At 45.8% G+C, this 20,369-nt stretch overlaps 1 protein-coding gene across 3 annotated transcripts in view; it reads left to right on the forward strand.

The window, feature by feature from the left end:
* The window catches only part of ORC5 (origin recognition complex subunit 5), a 64,555-nt gene that overhangs the window by 42,373 nt on the left and 1,813 nt on the right, over nt 1-20,369 (forward strand). Inside the window, exons 12-15 of one of the 3 annotated variants that reach the window (XM_069731447.1) lie at nt 6,697-6,768; nt 15,381-15,428; nt 19,665-19,775; nt 19,870-19,982. In XM_069731447.1, the coding sequence (XP_069587548.1) occupies nt 6,697-6,768; nt 15,381-15,428; nt 19,665-19,775; nt 19,870-19,982 (344 nt within the window). Of the gene's footprint in view, nt 1-6,696; nt 6,769-15,380; nt 15,429-19,664; nt 19,776-19,869; nt 19,983-20,369 lie in introns of those variants that run through there. The other 2 variants (XM_069731448.1, XM_069731449.1) reach the window with 2 other exon arrangements.

Genomic DNA, 20,369 nt, shown 5'->3' on the forward strand with positions numbered 1-20,369 from the left:
CTCTAGAGGATACTGATGGCCTCATAAAGGCGGTGAGAAGTACCATGGGGTTGGTAGACTCCCATCCTAAAAAAAACAGTACAAGACATCATGTTTGGGGGCCTAGAACAGAAAAAGAGAAGAGCTTTTCCGCTTAATGAAGCAATCGCAGCCTTAATTAAGAAGGAATGGAAGAAGCCCATGAGGAAGACTCTCTTAACGCCAAAAAGGAAATACCCCTTTGAGGAAGAATCGTGCTCCTTTTGGGAGAAGGCCCCCAAATTAGATGTAGCAATTGCTAAAGCCTCAAAGAAATTCGCCCTCCCGTTTGAGGACATGGGGGTTCTAAAAGACCCCATGGACAAGAAGGCAGATGCCTTTCTCAAGGGTTCCTGGGAGGCAGCAGGAGGAGGCCTGAAGCCGGCAGTTGCAGCAGCATGTACTTCACGCTCGCTGATGATCTGGCTGAACCAACTAGAGAGTCAATTAAAGGGGAAAACTTCCCGGGACTCAATTCTGAACACATTACCCGTAATGAGAGGGGCCGCGGCTTTCCTAGCTGACGCCTCGGCCAACTCCATCAGGCTATCCGCCAGAGCAGCAGTGTTTGCTAATGCGGCCAGGCGCGCCCTCTGGCTTAAGAATTGGCCAGGTGACCTGCAGACGAAAACGAAACTGTGTACCATCCCTTGTGAAGGAGAGTTTCTGTTCGGGTCGACTCTAGATGACATCCTGGAAAAAGCAGGGGACAAGAAAAAGTCCTTCCCCTCTCTGGGTCTCCCCTCTTATAGGAAGCCCTTTCGGAACAAGAGGTTTTTCCGTAAGAACCCAGGGAGAGGCCAGGGGAAGTGGGAATATAAGAAGAATAAGAATAAAGGATTTATCTTCAACAAAAACCTCAATAACAGCAAGAAACCTCCACAATGAAGGTTCGCCCCAGGTGGGAGGGAGATTATCTCTCTTTCTCCCAGCCTGGGAAAAGATTACCTCCAGTCAATGGATCTTAAACATCATAAAATCAGGACTGAGGTTAACATTCAAGAGGTACCCTCGTCCCTCTTTCAAGATAACATCTACAAGATCCTCGGCAGAAGAGCAGTTAACATTAGAGAACGAGATTGTGGGGTTAGTAAAAAAAAGGAGTACTCCTGGAAGTTCCCCCTCAAGAAAGAGGGCAAGGGTACTATTCCCCTCTATTCCTGAGAAAGAAACCAGATGGTTCCTTCAGGACTATTATCAATTTGAGGAACCTAAACAATTACCTAGAGGTTCAGGCATTCAAGATGGAAACGATAAAATCATCAATCAAAATGCTGTTTCCTCAATGCTTCATGGTGGTCCTGGACCTGAAGGACGCATATTATCACGTCCCAGTACACAAGGATCACCAAAGATTCCTCAGAATGGCAATCCACATCAAGGGAGTCCTAAGCCACTTCCAGTTCACAGCCCTACCATTTGGCCTAGCAATAGCCCCGAGGGTTTTTACAAAGCTGGTCGCGGAGGTAATGGCTCACCTCAGGGAAGAAAACACCCTGATCGTACCATATCTGGACGATTTTCTGGTGATAGGCTCCTCCCCGCAACATTGCAAGAATCAACTAGATTTAGTGATTCATTCTCTAAAAAACCTGGGCTGGCTAATAAACCTAGAGAAATCCAGATTGGTGCCTTCTCAGGTTCAGGAGTACCTAGGTCTCACTCTAGACTCCAGGAAAATGGAATGCCGGCTCCCAGAGAGCAAAATACAAAAGATAATGAGCTTAGCGTCAAGAATACAATCTCTCCCCTCTATAACTCTCCGTCAGGGCATGTCCCTGTTAGGCTCTATGACCTCTTGCATCCCTGCGGTCCAGTGGGCCCAACTACATTCAAGAGATCTCCAATGGCAGCTACTATCAGAGCAAATCCTCCTAGGAGAGCATTTAGACGGGCGGTTAACATTATCTCCTCGCACCAATCACTCTCTGACTTGGTGGACGTTGCAGGGAAATCTTTCCCAGGGAGTCCCATGGGTAATCCCGATATCAAAGGTCCTAACCACGGACGCAAGCCCCTCAGGGTGGGGGGCTCATCTGGGCGACTTGGTAGCTCAGGGCATTTGGTCTCCTTCCCTTGCAAACAATTCCTCCAATATGAAGGAACTCCTGGCAGTAAAATTTGCCCTTCAGGAATTCTCGGGAGTCCTTCAATCTCACCATGTAAGGGTGATGTCGGACAATCGGGTGGTAGTGTCTTACATAAACCATCAGGGGGGTACCCGTTCCAAAAGCCTAATGGAAGTGGCCAACTCGATCCTTCAATTAGCCGAGAACAACCTTCTATCCCTGACAAGCCTACACATAAAGGGGGTAGACAATTACAAGGCAGACTTCCTCAGTCGTTCCAGCCTAAAACAGGGGGAATGGGAACTAAATCCAGAGATATTTACCCAGATCACGCAAAAATGGGGTGTTCCCAAAATAGATCTCTTCGCGAGCCATTTAAACAAAAAAGTAGCCTCCTTTTGCTCCCTATCTCCCCTGGGGAACCCAGTAGCTGTGGACGCGTTCCTGATTCCTTGGGGTCACCATCTGGTCTATGCCTTTCCTCCCCTCATTCTGATTCCAGCAGTACTGAGGAAGATTCGGGAGGACGGGGCGCTGGTCATTTTAATTGCTCCGTTCTGGCCGAAGAGACCTTAGTTCTCATGGATGAGGAAGATGTCAATATCCGACCCTTAGGTATTACCAGACCTCCAGAATCTGTTGTCACAGGGCCCAATCTGTCATCCACGAGTCAAGAACTTGCACTTGACAGCCTGGCTCTTGAGAGGAAAATATTAGAAAGCAGAGGGTTCTCTTCGGGGTTAATGTCAACTCTGTTAAAAAGTAGGAAGCCGGTTACAACAAAACAGTACGGCAAAATATGGAAAAAGTTTCTGTCCTTTTCAGGTGCAAAAATAGGGAAAGAGATCCCCCTTAATTCCATATTAGAGTTCCTACAAAACGGGTTGGATATGGGTTTAGCCACCAGTACCCTAAAAGTTCACGTGGCAGCATTAGGAGCCCTATTTAATTTTGACTTAGCTTCAAATAGGTGGGTCTCTAGATTCATTAGGGCAGCAGGAAGATCGAGGCCTCTGCCAGTAAAAGTGGTTCCTCAATGGGACTTAAACTTGGTCCTTAAAGCCCTGACCAGTCCTCCATTCGAACCATTACATGAATCTACAATAAAAACGCTATCTCTCAAAACAGCTCTATTAGTCTCCCTCACTTCTGCCCGTAGGGTCAGCGACTTACAGGCTCTTTCAGCCAACCCTCCTCACACACAATTTCTAGAGGACAGGGTTGTCCTAAAAACAGACCCAGCATATCTCCCGAAAGTGGCTTCAAAATTTCACAGGTCTCAAGAGATATCTCTCCCCTCCTTCTGCCCTAACCCTAAGAACAAGGAGGAACAAACACTACATACACTAGATGTAAGAAGATGTCTCTTACACTACCTAGAAGTCACTAGAGAGAGTAGGGAGGATTCCTCTCTGTTTGTGTGTTTCCAGGGTCCCCGGAAGGGGAAAAAAGCATCTAAAGCCACCATAGCAAGATGGATTACAGACGCCATCAGTCTATCATACTCAGCAAGTGGGATGTCCGTTCCCGGGGAGGTTAAGGCTCACTCAACGAGGGCAGTAGCAACTTCCTGGGCGGAGAAGGCCGGAGCTTCCATAGACCAGATATGTAGAGCTGCTACCTGGTCCTCACCATCCACATTCTATAGGCACTATAGATTGGACCTAATCTCCTCTTCAGACCTTACTTTTGGTAAAAGGGTTCTGGAGGCGGTGGTCCCCCCCTGAATGTACTATCTATGCAATTCTCTCCGTGGTGCCGTCATGGGCGATCAGAGAAAAATATAGTTCTTACCGATAACGGTATTTCTCTGAGCCCATGACGGCACCCGTACATTCCCTCCCTTCACTTATGGGTGCACACATTGAAATAGTGCCATAGTCCATTTATAGTTTAAAGTCACGCGGTATCTTGTTATGCTAAACACAGAGGCGTAGCTAGAGCTTTTGCCGCCCGGGGCTGTTCCCGAGTTTGGCGCCCCCCCCCCCCCCCCCGGCTCAATACACACAAAGGTTACCAAAAATGGTTTTCCTGTTTTGTAGAACTTAAACTGGGCCTAATGGTGTCACCCCCACATGCCACACCTGTGACTTAATACCACCACACCATGACCAGGCCACATAGTGACCGAATAATACTACATACAAGGGACAAATACCACAACACCATTTCCAGACCACATATTACCACCACATAGTGACTGAATACTACAATACTGATCAGTAATAAAAAAAAAACCACAATACTATCACCATAAGTGCCAGTATTCACAGGAGATCTGTACTTAGTATGCAGTGTCTGTGTAGAGGTAATACAGAGATCACTGGTGACATTATACACAGGACCTCTATATAGTATACAGTGTATAGTGTCAGTGTATAGGTAACACTGACTCACCAGTGACGTCTCTAGGTGAAGTCCTTCATCTTTCATCCAGCACAGACCGCCATCATTCCTTCCAGCCAGGACTCGTTTCTGCAGGAAATAAGTTATCTCGAGCTCCGCTTGCAGAACACATTACTTAATTTTTCACAACTTCTACATTACATCACATGAAGAAAAAAAGGTGATATAGTGTCACTCTGCACAGTAACAGGACCGCCCCCCCATTTAAAACAGTATACTCAAAAAATAAAATAAATACATCACTGCAGTAATAATATCCCTTAATTATCCCCTATGGTAACACTATTCCCCACCCTGGCCCCGTTTATCTCATTCCTGGCTCCAGCCATATGTTCTCGCATCCTGCCCTCATGAGTATCCATTCTACCCCATATGATCTCCCCATCCTGCCCCACCAGCCTCCATCGTATCCATCCTGCCCCATGATCCAATCCTGCCCCATGTCTCCAATCATGCCCCGTATCTACATTCTGCCCATGCCTCAAGTCCTGCCCCCAGTGTGTCCAGCATATTACCCCCATGTTGTCCAGCAATCTGCCACAGTGTGTCCAGCATATTACCCCCATGTTGTCCAGCAATCTGCCCCAGTGTGTCCAGCATATTACCCCCAGTGTGTCCAGCAATCTGTCCCAGTATGTCCAGCACTGCCCCCAGTGTGTCCAGCAATCTGCCACAGTGTCTAGCCTTTCCCCAGTGTGTCCAGCAGTCTGCCCCAGTGTGTCCAGCATATTACCCCCAGTGTCCAGCATTGCCCCAGTATGTCCAGCATATTACCCCCAGTGTGTCCAGCAATCTGCCCCAGTGTCCAGCATTGCCCCAGTGTGTCCAGAAGTCTGCCCCAGGGTCTCCAGCATTGCCTCAATGTGTCCAGAAATCTGCCCCAGGGTCTCCAGTATTGCCCCAGTGTGTCCAGCAATCTGCCCCATGGTCTCCTGTATTGCCCCAGTGTGTCCAGCATTCTGCCCCATGGTCTCCAGTATTGCCCCGGTGTGTCCAGCAATCTGCCCCATGGTCTCCTGTATTGCCCCAGTATGTCCAGAAGTCTGCCCCAGGGTCTCCAGCATTGCCTCAATGTGTCCTGAAATCTGCCCCATGGTCTCCAGTATTCAGTGTGTCCAGCAATCTGCCCCATAGTTTCCTGTATTGCCCCAGTGTGTCCAGCATTCTGCCCCATGGTCTCCAGTATTGCCCCAGTGTGTCCAGCATTCTGCCCCATGGTCTCCAGTATTGCCCCAGTGTGTCCAGCAATCTGCCCCATGGTCTCCAGTATTGTCCCAGTATGTCCAGAAGTCTGCCCCAGGGTCTCCAGCATTTCCTCAATGTGTCCTTAAATCTGCCCCATGGTCTCCAGTATTCAGTGTGTCCAGCATTCTGCCCCATGGTCTCCAGTATTGCCCCAGTGTGTCCAGCATTCTGCCCCATGGTCTCCAGTATTGCCCCAGTGTGTCCAGCAATCTGCCCCATGGTCTCCAGTATTGCCCCAGTGTGTCCAGCATTCTGCCCCATGGTCTCCTGTATTGCCCCAGTGTGTCCAGCATATTTCTGCCCCATGGTCTCCAGTATTGCCCCAGTGTGTCCAGCATTCTGCCCCAGGGTCTCCAGTATTGCCCTAGTGTGTCCAGCATTCTGCCCCATGGTCTCCAGTATTGCCCCAGTGTGTCCAGCAATCTGCCCCATGCTCTCCAGTATTGCCCCAGTGTGTCCAGCATTGCCCCCAGACAGTCAGACATAAAGGAAAAAAAAAAGTAAAATCCTCACCTCTCCCGTTCCTAGCGCAGGTCCGGTGCAGTCAGCGTCTCTCCTGCTCTGCGACGCTCAGGACAGAGGGGCTGAGCGGCGCGCACAGTAGTGACGTCATCGCGCCCTCTGCTCTGAGACGTCGCAGAGTCAGAGGACGCTGAAGCCGCAGGAACCAGGAGAGGTGAGTATTAGAGCGGGGGGCGGGGGCGGGGGTGGGGGGAGCTGGTGGTGGCGGCGGACGGCGCCGCCCGAAGATTTAAAGGGGCGTCTTTTTTTTTCTTCTCCTGCAGCGCCGGCCGCCCCCCGCATTGTGCCGCCCGGGGCGGACCGCCCCCCCCCCCCGCACCCCCCTTCCTACGCCACTGGCTAAACAGTTAAAATTTTACAAATGTCTTAGTAGTCTCCCATCGTTATCTATGTAAACAACTGATGCAGGAGATTGGTACCGCCTTTTTATCCGTAGGTTTCCTGTCCTTGGTGGGCGGATCCCCTCTCTCCGTGGTGCCGTCATGGGCTCAGAGAAATACCGTTATCGGTAAGAACTATATTTTTCCAATAGGTGGCACTAGACTTCAAGTCCTCTTCCTCTCTGAAGAGACAATTTGTATACTATATGTTATTTAAACGCCTGAAAGATGTTTGTTGTCCTTTGATTTACATAGCACAATGTTTTAAATGGAAATTATCACCCAGGTAGGCCTGTATCATGTAGGCCTTAAAGCTTAACTGTCGATTTCTGAAATAAAAATGAAACCTATTATTGAAAAAAACAAACAGTAAAACAGTTACTTTTCAAAGTAACATCAGTGTTTGATTTTCCCATCTATTAGCAAAAAGTATTGTGTGTGCAGATACTGTAAAACAATATTCGCCCATCATCATTTTATGCCGTCTTCAGCAGGGCTCCGGGCCACTCTAGCACCACATAACCGAATTTGTGACCTTCCGAATCACCGCGTCTTTTGTGTGGAGCAGCAGTTACTTTCTCAGTTCAGGTCTTTGAGAATCATAACAAGACTCCCTAGGCTCATTCTGACTCTCAAAGACCTGAACTGAGAAAGTAACTGCCTGTCACAGGGATACCGTGACAGAGAGTGGTCTCCTCTATTTCAGGGGTCAGAAGATCACAGCTTTTGGCTACACGCATGCCTGCACTGGCTGGATCTACTTCGCTTTCCTGTTGAAGAGAACGTGTCAACTGGATTGAACCGTATAAACTCTCCATGGAGACTCTCTATGGAGCCAGGCGACCAGCTGGTCCCAATCCTGGCTTTCAACAAACGTATCCATGGTCCAGCGATGGTCAATGGAGCAGATCTGTATTCTTCCAACCGGAGCCGAAAACCCCTAGGTTGTTTCCTGTAGAATGATAGGTCCGTGTCCCTCGTGATTGTGCCATGATATTGGCTGCTGTCCTGTATCTGATCCTTTGGATGTATGTGTCTTGGCAGGATCTCTGGCTGTCTCTCCCCTTGTCTCTCTGTCTCTGAGTCTCTTTATACAAAGGCATGTAACCTATTTTTAGATTTACCCAGTGTCCTTCAGACCAGTATCAAGATAAAGGGAACAATGGTAATGAGATCAAGTCGCATTACTTGATTATTTAATCTATTGGCATAGGTTTTCCCTCCCTGTTTTCGAAGTCAACAAACTGGCTCCATAATACAATTCATAATTAGCATATCAGCAAACATCACTAGTCAACAAAGATAAGCGCACAATATGTTATATGAAATATCAGCTTACAAGTCATTATTACAGGCTTGCACAAGCAAAAGTATAGATAACAGCATATTCTTCTTGGTTTGCTAAAAATAGTCATCTGGGTGATTAAGATATAATCCGGTTTCTTCACACGTCACCTTCATCGGCAATTGTTAATTGGAATCTGCAGTTTCAGATAGCTAAGATTGACTCTCGCTTTGTATGCCAGTCACTTCAGTATTTGTGCATTGGAAGGTCCTGAGGAGAGAATGTGGGTAACAGCATCTGATGTTCATGCGATCAAATTGGGTTCGGTCCTTTCATGTCTCACATTCAGATAAACCTGGTCCTGAGGGTCTGGAGTCCACTGTTAAAAGGGGGTTACTGTCACAGGGGTACTGTGACACGGAGTGGTCTCCTCTATTTCAGAGGTCAGAAGATCGCAGTATTTGGCTACACGCACTTCTGCACTGGCTCTATCTAATTTGTTTTCCACTTAGCTATGCAAATTTCCCATGTTCTGTTGTTGCAAGCTTTCTGTCCTGAGTTATCAGCTGTTCTGATTTCTCCACTCTTCTCTGTTATAAGCACTCACGTCTTAGTTTGGGTGGTTTCCAGTGATCACTTGCTATACCTTGGTTTCGGTTTGGGGGTGGACGCTGTGCGCCGTCTGGGTGGATCGGTGAATTCAGAGACTGCCCCGGAGTGGTGCTTGGTGTCTGCTAGCAGTCAAGCCCAACCTTACCATCAGAAGGTGTATGTCCGTAGGCCCTAAGCCCTACCTCTCCGCATGACGGCAGAAGATGGCAGTCAGTGAATATTGTAATACGCTCTCTGCATACACATTACTGTTCATAAATAAATAAGAACATTTTAACCCCTTCCCGACCTTTGACGCCACGTAGGCGTCATGAAAGTCGGTGCCAATCCGACCCATGACGCCTATGTGGCGTCATGGAAAGATCGCGTCCCTGCAGATCGGGTGAAAGGGTTAACTCCCATTTCACCCGATCTGCAGGGACAGGGGGAGTGGTAGCTTAGCCCAGGGTGGGTGGCTTCACCCCCCCGTGGCTACGATCGCTCTGATTGGCAGTTTCACTTTCAACAGCCAATCAGAGCGATTTGTAATATTTCACCTATTATAACTGGTGAAATATTACAATCCAGCCATGGCCGATGCTGCAATATCATCGGCCATGGCTGGAAACACTAATGTGCCCCCACCCCACCGATCGCCCCCCCAGCCCTCCGATCTGTCCGGTACACTGCTCCGGCTCCCCTCCGTCCTGTGCTCCGCTCCCCCCGTGCTCTTGTCCGCTCCCCCCTGTGCTCCGATCACCCTCCCCGTGCTCCAATCACCCCCCCTGCACTCTGATCCACCCCCCCCCTGTGCTCCGTTCCACCCCCCCGCCCCCGTGCTCCGTTCCACCCCCCCATGCTCCGTTCCACCCCTCCCGCGCTCCGATCCACCCCCCCAATGCTCCGATCTCCCCCCCTCCCCCCCCCCGTGCATCCCCCCACCCCATCATACTTTCCGATCCTGCCGGGGTCCGTCCATCTTCTCCCTGGGCGCCGCCATCTTCCAAAATGGCGGGCGCATGCGCAGTGCGCCCGCCGAATCTGCTGGCCGGCAGATTCGTTCCAAAGTGCATTTTGATCACTGAGATAGATTATATCTCAGTGATCAAAATAAAAAAATAATAAATCACCCCCCCCCCTTTGTCACCCCCATAGGTAGGGACAATAAAAAAAATAAAGAATTTTTTTTTTCCACTAATGTTAGAATAGGGTTAGGGGTAGGGGTAGGGTTAGGGCTAGGGGTAGGGCTAGGGTTAGGACTAGGGTTAGGGTTTCGGTATGTGCACACGTATTCTGGTCCTCTGCGGATTTTTCCGCTGCGGATTTGATAAATCCGCAGTGCTAAACCGCTGCGGATTTATGGTGGATTTACCGCGTTTTTTCTGCGCATTTCACTGCGGTGTTACAACTGCGATTTTCTATTTGAGCAGTTGTAAAACCGCTGCGGAATCCGCACAAAGAAGTGACATGCTGCGGAATGTAAACCGCTGCGTTTCCGTGCAGTTTTTCCGCAGCATGTGTACAGCGATTTTTGTTTCCCATAGGTTTACATTGAACTGTAATCTCATGGGAAACTGCTGCGGATCCGCAGCGTTTTCCGCAGCGTGTGCACATACCTTTAGAATTAGGCTATGTGCACACGGTGCGGATTTGGCTGCGGATCTGCAGCGGATTGGCCGCTGCGGATTCGCAGCAGTTTACAGTACCATGTAAACCTATGGAAAACCAAATCCGCTGTGCCCATGGTGCGGAAAATACCGCGCGGAAATGCTGCATTATATTTTCCGCAGCATGTCAATTCTTTGTGCGAATTCCGCAGCGTTTTACACCTGTTCCTCAATAGGAATCCGCAGGTGAAATCCGCACAAAAAACACTGGAAATCCGCGGAAAATCCGCAGGTAAAACGCAGTGCCTTTTACCCGCGGATTTTTCAAAAATGATGCTGAAAAATCTCACACGAATCCGCAACGTGGGCACATAGCCTTAGGGTTGGAATTAGGGTTGTGGTTAGGGTTAAAGGTGTGTTGGGGTTAGGGTTGTGGTTAGGGGTGTGTTGCGGTTAGGGTTGTGATTAGGGTTATGGCTACAGTTTGGATTAGGGTTAGGGGTGTGTTGGAGGTAGAATTGAGGGGTTACCACTGTTTAGGCACATCAGGGGTCTCCAAACGCAACATGGCGCCACCATTGATTCCAGCCAATCTCGTATTCAAAAAGTCAAATGTTGCTCCCTCACTTCCGAGCCCCGACGTGTGTCCAAACAGTGGTTTACCCCCTCATATGGGGTACCAGTGTACTCAGGACAAACTGCGCAACAATTACTGGGGTCCAATTTCTCCTTTTACCCTTGTGAAAATAAAAAAAATGCTTGCTAAAACATCATTTTTGAGGAAAGAAAAATGATTTTTTATTTTCACGGCTCTGCGTTGTAAACGTCTGTGAAGCACTTGGGGGTTCAAAGTGCTCACCACATATCTAGATAAGTTCCTTGGGGGTCTAGTTTCTAAAATGGGGTCACTTGTGGGGGGTTTCTACTGTTTAGGCACACCAGGGGCTCTGCAAACGCAACGTGACCCCCGCAGACCATTCCATCAAAGTCTGCATTTCAAAAGTCACTACTTCCCTTCTGAGCCCCGACGTGTGCCCAAACAGTGGTTTACCTCCACACGTGGGGTATCAGCGTACTCAGGAGAAACTGGACAACAACTTTTGGGGTCCAATTTCTCCTGTAACCCTTGGGAAAATAAAAAATTCTGGGCTAAATAATTATTTTTGAGGAAAGAAAACGTATTTATTATTTTCACGGCTCTGCATTATAAACTTCTATGAAGCACTTGGGGGTTCAAAGTGCTCACCACGCATCTAGATAAGTTCCTTTCGGGGTCTAGTTTCCAAAATGGGGTCACTTGTGGGGGGTTTCTACTGTTTAGCCAGATCAAGGGCTCTGCAAACGCAACGTGACGCCCACAGAGCATTCCATCAAAGTCTGCATTTCAAAACGTCACTACTTCAATTCCGAGCCCCGGTATGTGCCCAAACAGTAGTTTACCCCCACAATTGGGGTATCACCGTACTCAGGAGAAACTGGACAACAAATATTGGGGTCCAAAATCTCCTGTAACCCTTGGGAAAATTAAAACATTCTGGGCTAAATAATTATTTTTGAGGAAAGAAAACGTATTTATTATTTTCATGGCTCTGCATTATAAACTTCTGTGAAGCACTTGGGGGTTCAAAGTGCTCACCACACATCTAGATAAGTTCCTTTCGGGGTCTAGTTTCCAAAATGGGTTCACATGTGGGGGTTTCTACTGTTAAGCCACATCAGGGGCTCTGCAAACGCAACGTGACGCCGACAGAGCATTCCATCAAAGTCTGCATTTCAAAACATCACTACTTCACTTCCGAGCCCCGGCATGTGCCCAAACAGTGGTTTACCCCCACATATGGGGTATCAGCGTACTCAGGAGAAACTGGACAACAACTTTTGGGGTCAAATTTCTCCTGTTACCCTTGGGAAAATAAAAAATTGGAGGCTAAAAGATCATTTTTGAGAAAATAATTTTTTTTTTATTTTCATGGCTCTGCGTTATAAACTTCTGTGAAGCCCTTGGGGGTTCAAAGTCCTCACCACACATCTAGATTAGTTCCTTTGGGGGTCTAGTTTCCAAAATGGGGTCATTTCTGGGGGATCTCCAATGTTTAGGCACACAGGGGCTCTCCAAATGTGACATGGTGTCCGCTAATGATTGGAGCTAATTTTCCATTTAAAAAGCGAAATGGCGTGCCTTCCCTTCCGAGCCCTGCCGTGCGCCCAAACAGTGGTTTACCGCCACATATGGGGTATCAGCGTACTCAGGACAAACTGGACAACAACATTTGGGGTCCAATTTCTCCTATTACCCTTGGCAAAATAGGAAATTCCAGGCTAAAAAATCATTTTTGAGGAAAGAAAAATTATTTTTTTTTTCATGGCTCTGCGTTATAAACTTCTGTGAAGCAGCTGGGGGTTTAAAGTGCTCACTAGGCATCTAGATAAGTTCCTTGGGGGGTCTAGTTTCCAAAATGGGGTCACTTGTGGGGGAGCGCCAATGTTTAGGCACACAGGAGCTCTCCAAACGCGACATGGTGTTCGCTAACGATGGAGATAATTTTTCATTCAAAAAGTCAAATGGCGCTCCTTCCCTTCCGAGCCTTACCATGTGCCCAAACAGTGGTTTACCCCCACATGTGAGGTATTGGTGTACTCAGGAGAAGTTGCCCAACAAATTTTAGGATCCATTTTATCCTGTTGTCCATGTGAAAATGAAAAAATTGAGGCTAAAAGAATTTTTTTGTGAAAAAAAAGTACTTTTTCATTTTTACGGATCAATTTGTGAAGCCCTTGGCGGTTCAAAGTGCTCACTATGCATCTAGATAAGTTCCTTGGGGCGTCTAGTTTCCAAAATGGGGTCACTTGTGGGGGAGCTCCAATTTTTAGGCACACGGGGGCTCTCCAAATGTGACATGGTGTCCGCTAAAGAGTGCAGCCAATTTTTCATTAAAAAAGTCAAATGGCGCTCCTTCCCTTCCATGCCCTGCCGTGCGCCCAAACAGTGGTTTACCCCCACATATGAGGTATCAGCGTACTCAGGACAAGTTGGACAACAACTTTCGTGGTTCAGTTTCTCCTTTTACCATTGGGAAAATAAAAAAATTGTTGCTAAAAGATCATTTTTGTGACTAAAAAGTTAAATGTTCATTTTTTCCTTCCATGTTGCTTCTGCTGCTGTGAGGCACCTGAAGGGTTAATAAACTTCTTGAATGTGGTTTTGAGTACCTTGAGGGGTGCAGTTTTTAGAATGGTGTCACTTTTGGGTATTTTCAGCCATATAGACCCCTCAAACTGACTTCAAATGTGAGGTGGTCCCTAAAAAAAATGGTTTTGTAAATTTCGTTGTAAAAATGAGAAATCGCTGGTCAAATTTTAACCCTTATAACTTCCTAGCAAAAAAAAATTTTGTTTCCAGAATTGTGCTGATGTAAAGTATACATGTGGGAAATGTTATTTATTAACTATTTTGTGTCACATAACTCTCTGGTTTAACAGAATGAAAATTCAAAATGTGAAAATTGTGAAATTTTCGCCAAATTTCCGTTTTTATCACAAATAAACGCATAATTTATTGACCTAAATTTACCACTAACATGAAGCTCAATATGTCACGAAAAAACAATCTCAGAACCGCTAGGATCCGTTGAAGCGTTCCTGAGTTATTACCTCATAAAGGGACACTGGTCAGAATTGCAAAAAACGGCAAGGTCTTTAAGGTCAAAATAGGCTAGGTCATGAAGGGGTTAAAGTATTTCTGGAGTTCTCCTTTAAATGTATTAAGGATGGAAATTAGCACATGGTGCAAGGCACAGGGGCTTCAGGCTAAACTTTTCAAAATCGCGTCGGCACAGGTCTGCTGGATTATGGCCACAGAGGCTGCAGACTGTTCAGTTCATAGAAATGGCCTTCTCTACTGTCACTGTGTCTGATACCCTGACCACCCGTAATTACAGCCTAAATAAAGTCCACTGAGAAGTAAATTGAAAGGAAATGTTCTAACAATTATAGATTATATGGCTCGCATAGTACAGGCAGACTATCACCGGGGTATGTCCGATTGGACTCCACACTTATTCGCTCCTCATCCAATCGCCTCCAAGACTTCTCCCGAATATCCCTCATCCTCTGGAACTCTCTGCCTCAACACGTCCGACTATCAACCACAGTCGGATCCTTCAGACGGAACCTGAAAACTCATCTCTTCAGGAAAGCCTACAGCCTGCACTGACACCGCTGCTGCCTCATCACCAACGAAGCTACCGCCTCACCAACACCGGAGCTACCGCCTCACCAACACCGGAGCTACCGCCTCACCAACACCGGAGCTCCTGCAACCCTCAACCTACTGTCTCCTTCCCCATAATCCTGTAGAATGTAAGCCCGCAAGGGCAGGGTCCTCGCCCCTCTGTATCAGTCCGTCATTGTTAGTTTGTTTACTGTATGTGATATTTGTAACTTGTATGTAACCCCTTCTCATGTACAGCACCATGGAATCAATGGTGCTATATAAATAAATAATAATAATAATAATAATTGGAGCAGCTCTAGAAAAGTGCTGTGCTGCTTTGTCGCTTTCTGGCTCAGTGCTGCAGCGCTCAGAGATTCATGACTCCGGACCAGACACTGTTGGCATATCTGAGCCTATGCTATCAACGTCAACACAAGTCCTTAAAATGCCCACCCACTACCTCTATACATATAAGTTATGGCTATGCTTTACTGAAATGTACAGTGAAATTATTTATTAGAGTCGATTAAAAAGATCGTGGACCTGATGAGGATGGCGTACTTACTTTGAAAACCCATGTCATGATGGTTGTATAATTCTTTCTGAAGATGTAATGTCAGTCTCTGCCCAGGTAGCCTGACTGACAGCTCCTCAGTGCCTCTTTTCTCTGCTGAAATCTCCCACTGCTCAGTAACAGCTGCAGCTGTCAGTCAGGCACGACAGAGAGTGAATATACTCATGAGACCTCTCATTCTTTAGTTGGACTCAGGATTATACATCCATTTTCTGACAGGTTTTCAATTTCAGGTGTCAGCCTCCTCAGGTCTAAGAGATCTGTTTTATATCTTACACTGTATTGTGCAATCTGGTGGCTGATCCACCTTCACTGCACATCCACTTGTGTGTCCATGTAAGTTTTATCCTCACTAGATGATTATTACTCACTTTTCCATAGCAGTTTTTGTATTGCGGTCAGACGTTTAGTTGTGAATCTTCTGTCTTTTTTTCTGCTAAAGCTAAATAAAGATTTTTTTTTTGTTATAGCATCATGGGAAGATTAGGAAAACTGATTTCCTGAAGAAACACGAAAAGGTAAAAAGGATACTTTATATATTAATAGGAAACTGTAAAATATCATGTGAACATATAAAAGCTATTGTCTTATTATATGGAGCACAGAGGCATGACTTGGTGGCCAGTGATCCTGCACAGGTCACGTAATATAGATTAGGTTGGCATCTTTGTGGCAGAGAGGAATTATCCCACCAGAGACTAATTTTTGCAAACACCAAAAACCACGATTTCCCATTTAATTTCTCTGTCCTCCGATGTGATCGCACATCAGAGGACAGAGAAATGGGGTCCCCGATAGCCCCACTATACTCGCCTGTCTCCCCCGGTGCTCCTCGTGGCTCCCGATGGGCGCCGACATCTTTTGCCGGGAAAAATATGGCGGCACCCGGAAGATCTTTGGGGTCTCGGCTGTCGGGGGTAGCCGAGACCCCAAAGAACATAATCGGGGTCAGTTTTGTGATCGCCGGTAAATAACCGTTTACCGGCGACCACAAAATGGAAATAAAAATAAATAAATAACCCGGCGTGTCATTCTCTGTCCTCTGATGTGATCGCACATCAGAGGACAGAGAAATAGGGGGATTCGGGGACCCTATCATACTTATCGATGTCCCTGGGTCCTCCTCCTGGCCGCCGGCTTCTTCCTCCGGGAAGAAAATGGTGGGCGCATGCACAATGCACCCGCCGTGATGTGCCGGCTGGCAGAGGAAGATTCTTCTTCTTGTTTTATTTTGGTCACTGTGAGATCCTATCACAGTGATCAAACAAAAAAAAAATAGTAAGTAGCACCCCCCCCCTTTATCACCCCCTTAGTTAGGGTTGAGATTATGATTAGGGGTGTGTTTAGCTTAGATATTTGATTAGGGTTGGGATTAGGGTTAGGGGTGTTTTGGGGTTAGGGTTTTGATTAGGATTATGGATTGGGCTGGGATTAGCGTTAGGGGTGTGTTGGGGTTACGGTTGGAGTTAGAATTGGGGGTTTCCACTGTTTAGGTACATCAGGGGGTCTCCAAATGCGACAGCCAATTTTGCGTTCAAAAAGTCAATTGGTGCTCCCTTCCTTCTGAGCTCTGCCGTGCGCCCAAACAGTGGTTTACCCCCACATATGGGGTATCAGCGTACTCAGGACTGACTGGACAACAACTTTTGGGGTTCAGTTTCTCCTGTTACCTATGCGACAATAAATAAAAAATTGGGGGCTAAAAAATCATTTTTGTGGGGAAAAATGATTTTTTTTATTTTCATGGCTCTGCGTCAAACTTCTGTGAAGCACTTGGGCGTTCAAAATGCTCACCACATATCTAGACAAGTTCCTTGGGGGGTCTAGTTTCCAAAATAGGGTCACTTGTGGGGGGTTTCTACTGTTTAGGTACATCAGGGGCTCTGAAAATGCAACATGACACCCGCAGACCATTCTATCAAAGTCTGCACTTTAAAACGTCACTACTTTCCTTCCGAGTCCTGTCGTGCGCCCAAACAGTGGTCTCCCCCCAACATATGGGGTATCAGCGTACTTAGAACAAATTGGACAACAAGTTTTGGGGTCCAATTTCTCCTGTTACCCAAAAAATTGGCTAAAAAAATCATTTTTGTGGAAAAAAAAAAATATATATTTTCACGACTCTGCATTTATAAACTTCTGTGAAGCATTTGGGCGTTCAAAGTGCTCACCACACATCTAGATAAGTTCCTTGGGGGGGTCTAGTTTCCAAAATGGGGTCACTTGTGGGGTGTTTCTACTGTTTAGGTACATCAGGGGCTCTGCAAACGCAACATAACGCCCGCAGATCATTCTATCAAAATCTGAATTGCAAAACTGTGCACCTTCCCTTCCGAGCTCTGTCATGCGCCCAAACAGTGGTCCCCCCACATATGGGGTAGCAGCGTACTCTGCATAAATTGCACAATAAATTTTGGGGTCTAAGTTCTCCTGTTACCCTTGTGAAAGTAAAAATCTGGGGGTGAAAAGATCATTTTTGTGTAAAAAATGCGATATTTATTTATTTATTTTTTTCACGGCTCTACGTTATAAACTTCTGTGAAGCACTTGGGGGTTCAAAGTGCTCACCACACATCTAGAGAAAGTTCCTTAAGGGGTCTAGTTTCCAAAATGGTGTCACTTGTGGGGGGTTTCCACTGTTTAGGCACATCAGTGGCTCTCCAAACGTGACATGGCGTCCAATCTCAATTCCAGCCAATTCTGCATTGAAAAAGTCATATGGCGCTCCTTCTCTTCCAAGCCCTGCCGTGCACTCAAACAGTGGTTTATCCCCACATTTTACACTTGTGAAAATAAAAAAAAATTGGTTCTGAAGTAAAATGTTTGCAAAAAAAAGTTAAATGTTCATTTTTTCCTTCCACATTGTTTCAGTTGCTGTGAAGCACGTCAAGGGTTAATAAACTTCTTGAATGTGGTTTTGAGAACCTTGAGGGGTGTAGTTTTTAGAATGGTGTCAAGTTTGGGTATTTTCTGTCATGTACACCCCTCAAAGTGACTTTAAATGTGAGATGGTCCTTAAAAAAATGGTTTTGTAAATTTTGTTGTAAAAATGAGAAATTGCTGGTCAACTTTTAACCCTGAGGGTATGTGCACACTATGCAGATTTAGTGCAGAACTGCAGCAGATTTTTCTGCAGCAGAAACGCTGCAGAACTGCACTGTGATTTACAGTACAATGTAAATCAATGTGAAAAAAAAAGCTGTGCACATGGTGCAGAAAAATCTGCGCAGAAACGCTGCAGATTTCAAAGAAGTGCATGTCACTTCTTTTGTGAAGTTCTGCAGCGTTTCTGCACCCCTCCATAATAGAAATCCATTGGTAAAATCTGCACAAAAAACGCATAAAAAACGCATAAATAACGCACCTGCGGATTCTGCCAGGAGATGCAGATTTAGTGCAGATTTTATGCAGAAAATTCTGCACCAAATCTGCATCGTGTGCACACAGCCTTATAACTTCCTAACAAAACAAAAAAAAATTTTGTTTCCAAAATTGTGCTGATGTAAAGTAGACATGTGGGAAATGTTATTTATTAACTATTTTTCGTGACATATCTCTCTGATTTAAGGGCATACAAATTCAAAGTTTGAAAATTGCAAAATTTTACAAATTTTCGCCATGTTTCCGTTTTTTTCATAAATAATCGCAAGTAATATCGAAGAAATGTTACCACTAACATGAAGTACAATATGTCACGAAAAAACATTCTCAGAATCAGCGGGATCTGTTAAAGCGTTCTATAGTTATAACTTCATAAAGTGACAGTGGTCAGAATTGTAAAAATTGGCCCGGTCATTAAGTACCAAATTGGCTTCGTCACTAAGGGGTTAAGGGGAATCTGCTTGTATAAAATGACCGCGCAAACCAAGCACAGGTGCTCAGTTCACCCTTAATGTGTCCAAACATTTCAGTGCCCCTTCCTCAGGATATATTGTAGGTGCAGACTTGCTTGACCATACCTGAGCCCCCTTACTGCCCCATCTGCCTTTGGTAAGGCCACCCACATATTCTTTAGATAGTTTAAGAAGCCTCATGTGTATTGTAAATTAATGGTGAAAGGGAATCTGTCAGCATGTGTTTGCTATGTAATCTAAGAGGAGGAGGAGGATGTCGGGGCAGAGACCTTGATTCCAGAGATGTCACTTCCTAGGCTGTATGTTGCTGTTTTAATAAAATTAGTGTTTTATCAGCAGGAGATTATCACTACAGGACTAGTTGTCTCGTATCTCCTAGTCAACTGCTCTTTTTAACCCCGCCCCCAATAATGATTGGCAGCTTTCTACCTATGCACAGTGTACACAGAAAACTGCCAATCAGTGGTGTGGGCGGAAGCTACAGGACTCAGCATTTAGAGAACTGCTAGGTATGCAGCAGAGAAAACGAGAAAACAGTGATTGTAAAAAAAAAAAAAAAGAAAGCAAGCATGCCAGAAAGTGATCCCACGCTGGAATCAGGGTCTCAGCCTCTACATCATACAGCTCTCATATTACATAGAAGAACCTGCTGACAGATTCCCTGTAACATAGAACCTATTTGTGCAGATGGACCTATTGGTGTGCTATTAATGTAGATGCTCTGTGTATGTGGTCAATCATTTTTATTATGGTCAGTATCCCATATAGATCTTTTCCTCTTCATGTTACATTTGTCCCTTTTATCCTTCACGTGTGGTTGTAGGTTATTGTTGGATGATGTTGGATAGGCTTAACCCCGATTAGGAATGACTAGCCATGATTCTTGTATTTCATTTTCAGACTAGCAATCATCTTCTGGGCCCCAAGCCTTTCCCTCTGGACCGACTGCTGGCCATACTGTACAGTATTGTGGACAGCAGAGTGGCCCCCACTGCAAACATTTTTTCTCAGGTAAATAGAATGTGCAGTCCTGAAAATGCCGGCACTAAACCTACGAGTCCTGACGGTTGTTTGTAAATAACCATTTCTTCTTTTTCTTTTATAGATCTCTTCCCTTGTGACTCTTCAGCTTTTAACTCTGGTGGGCCATGACGATCAGCTTGATGGACCCAAGTACAAATGTACCGTGTCGCTGGATTTTATCCGAGCTGTAGCAAGGTACTTTATTTATTTTTTTTCAATTTCTTTTAGTACGTGTACAACAAAGCAGTAATTCTGATATAGTTGTGCATGATAGTGTATTTATGTTAGTATGTTCAGCTCGGTAAGGTCAGGATAATTTACCAAAATGAATTTAAGGGAAACATGGAGAAGTATCCATAGAATCTAGACAGACGATGATTTGGTTTGGCGTAGGCAATGTTTATGCTGTTTTTTTATACTCTTTTATATATTTTTTTTACACAATTATGTCTTTTAATGGTTCATAAAAGGTCTTCTATGCCAAGGTAATGCAACCAAACCCCTCCTAATCATTTTGTCCAATAGCTGAGTTTAATAGGTGAGCTCCCAACCTCCTCCTGCTATAAATTTTACAGCGGATCT

This window comes from Ranitomeya imitator, chromosome 6 (genome assembly GCF_032444005.1).
Source record: "Ranitomeya imitator isolate aRanImi1 chromosome 6, aRanImi1.pri, whole genome shotgun sequence".
In the NCBI taxonomy this organism is placed as follows: domain Eukaryota; kingdom Metazoa; phylum Chordata; class Amphibia; order Anura; family Dendrobatidae; genus Ranitomeya; species Ranitomeya imitator.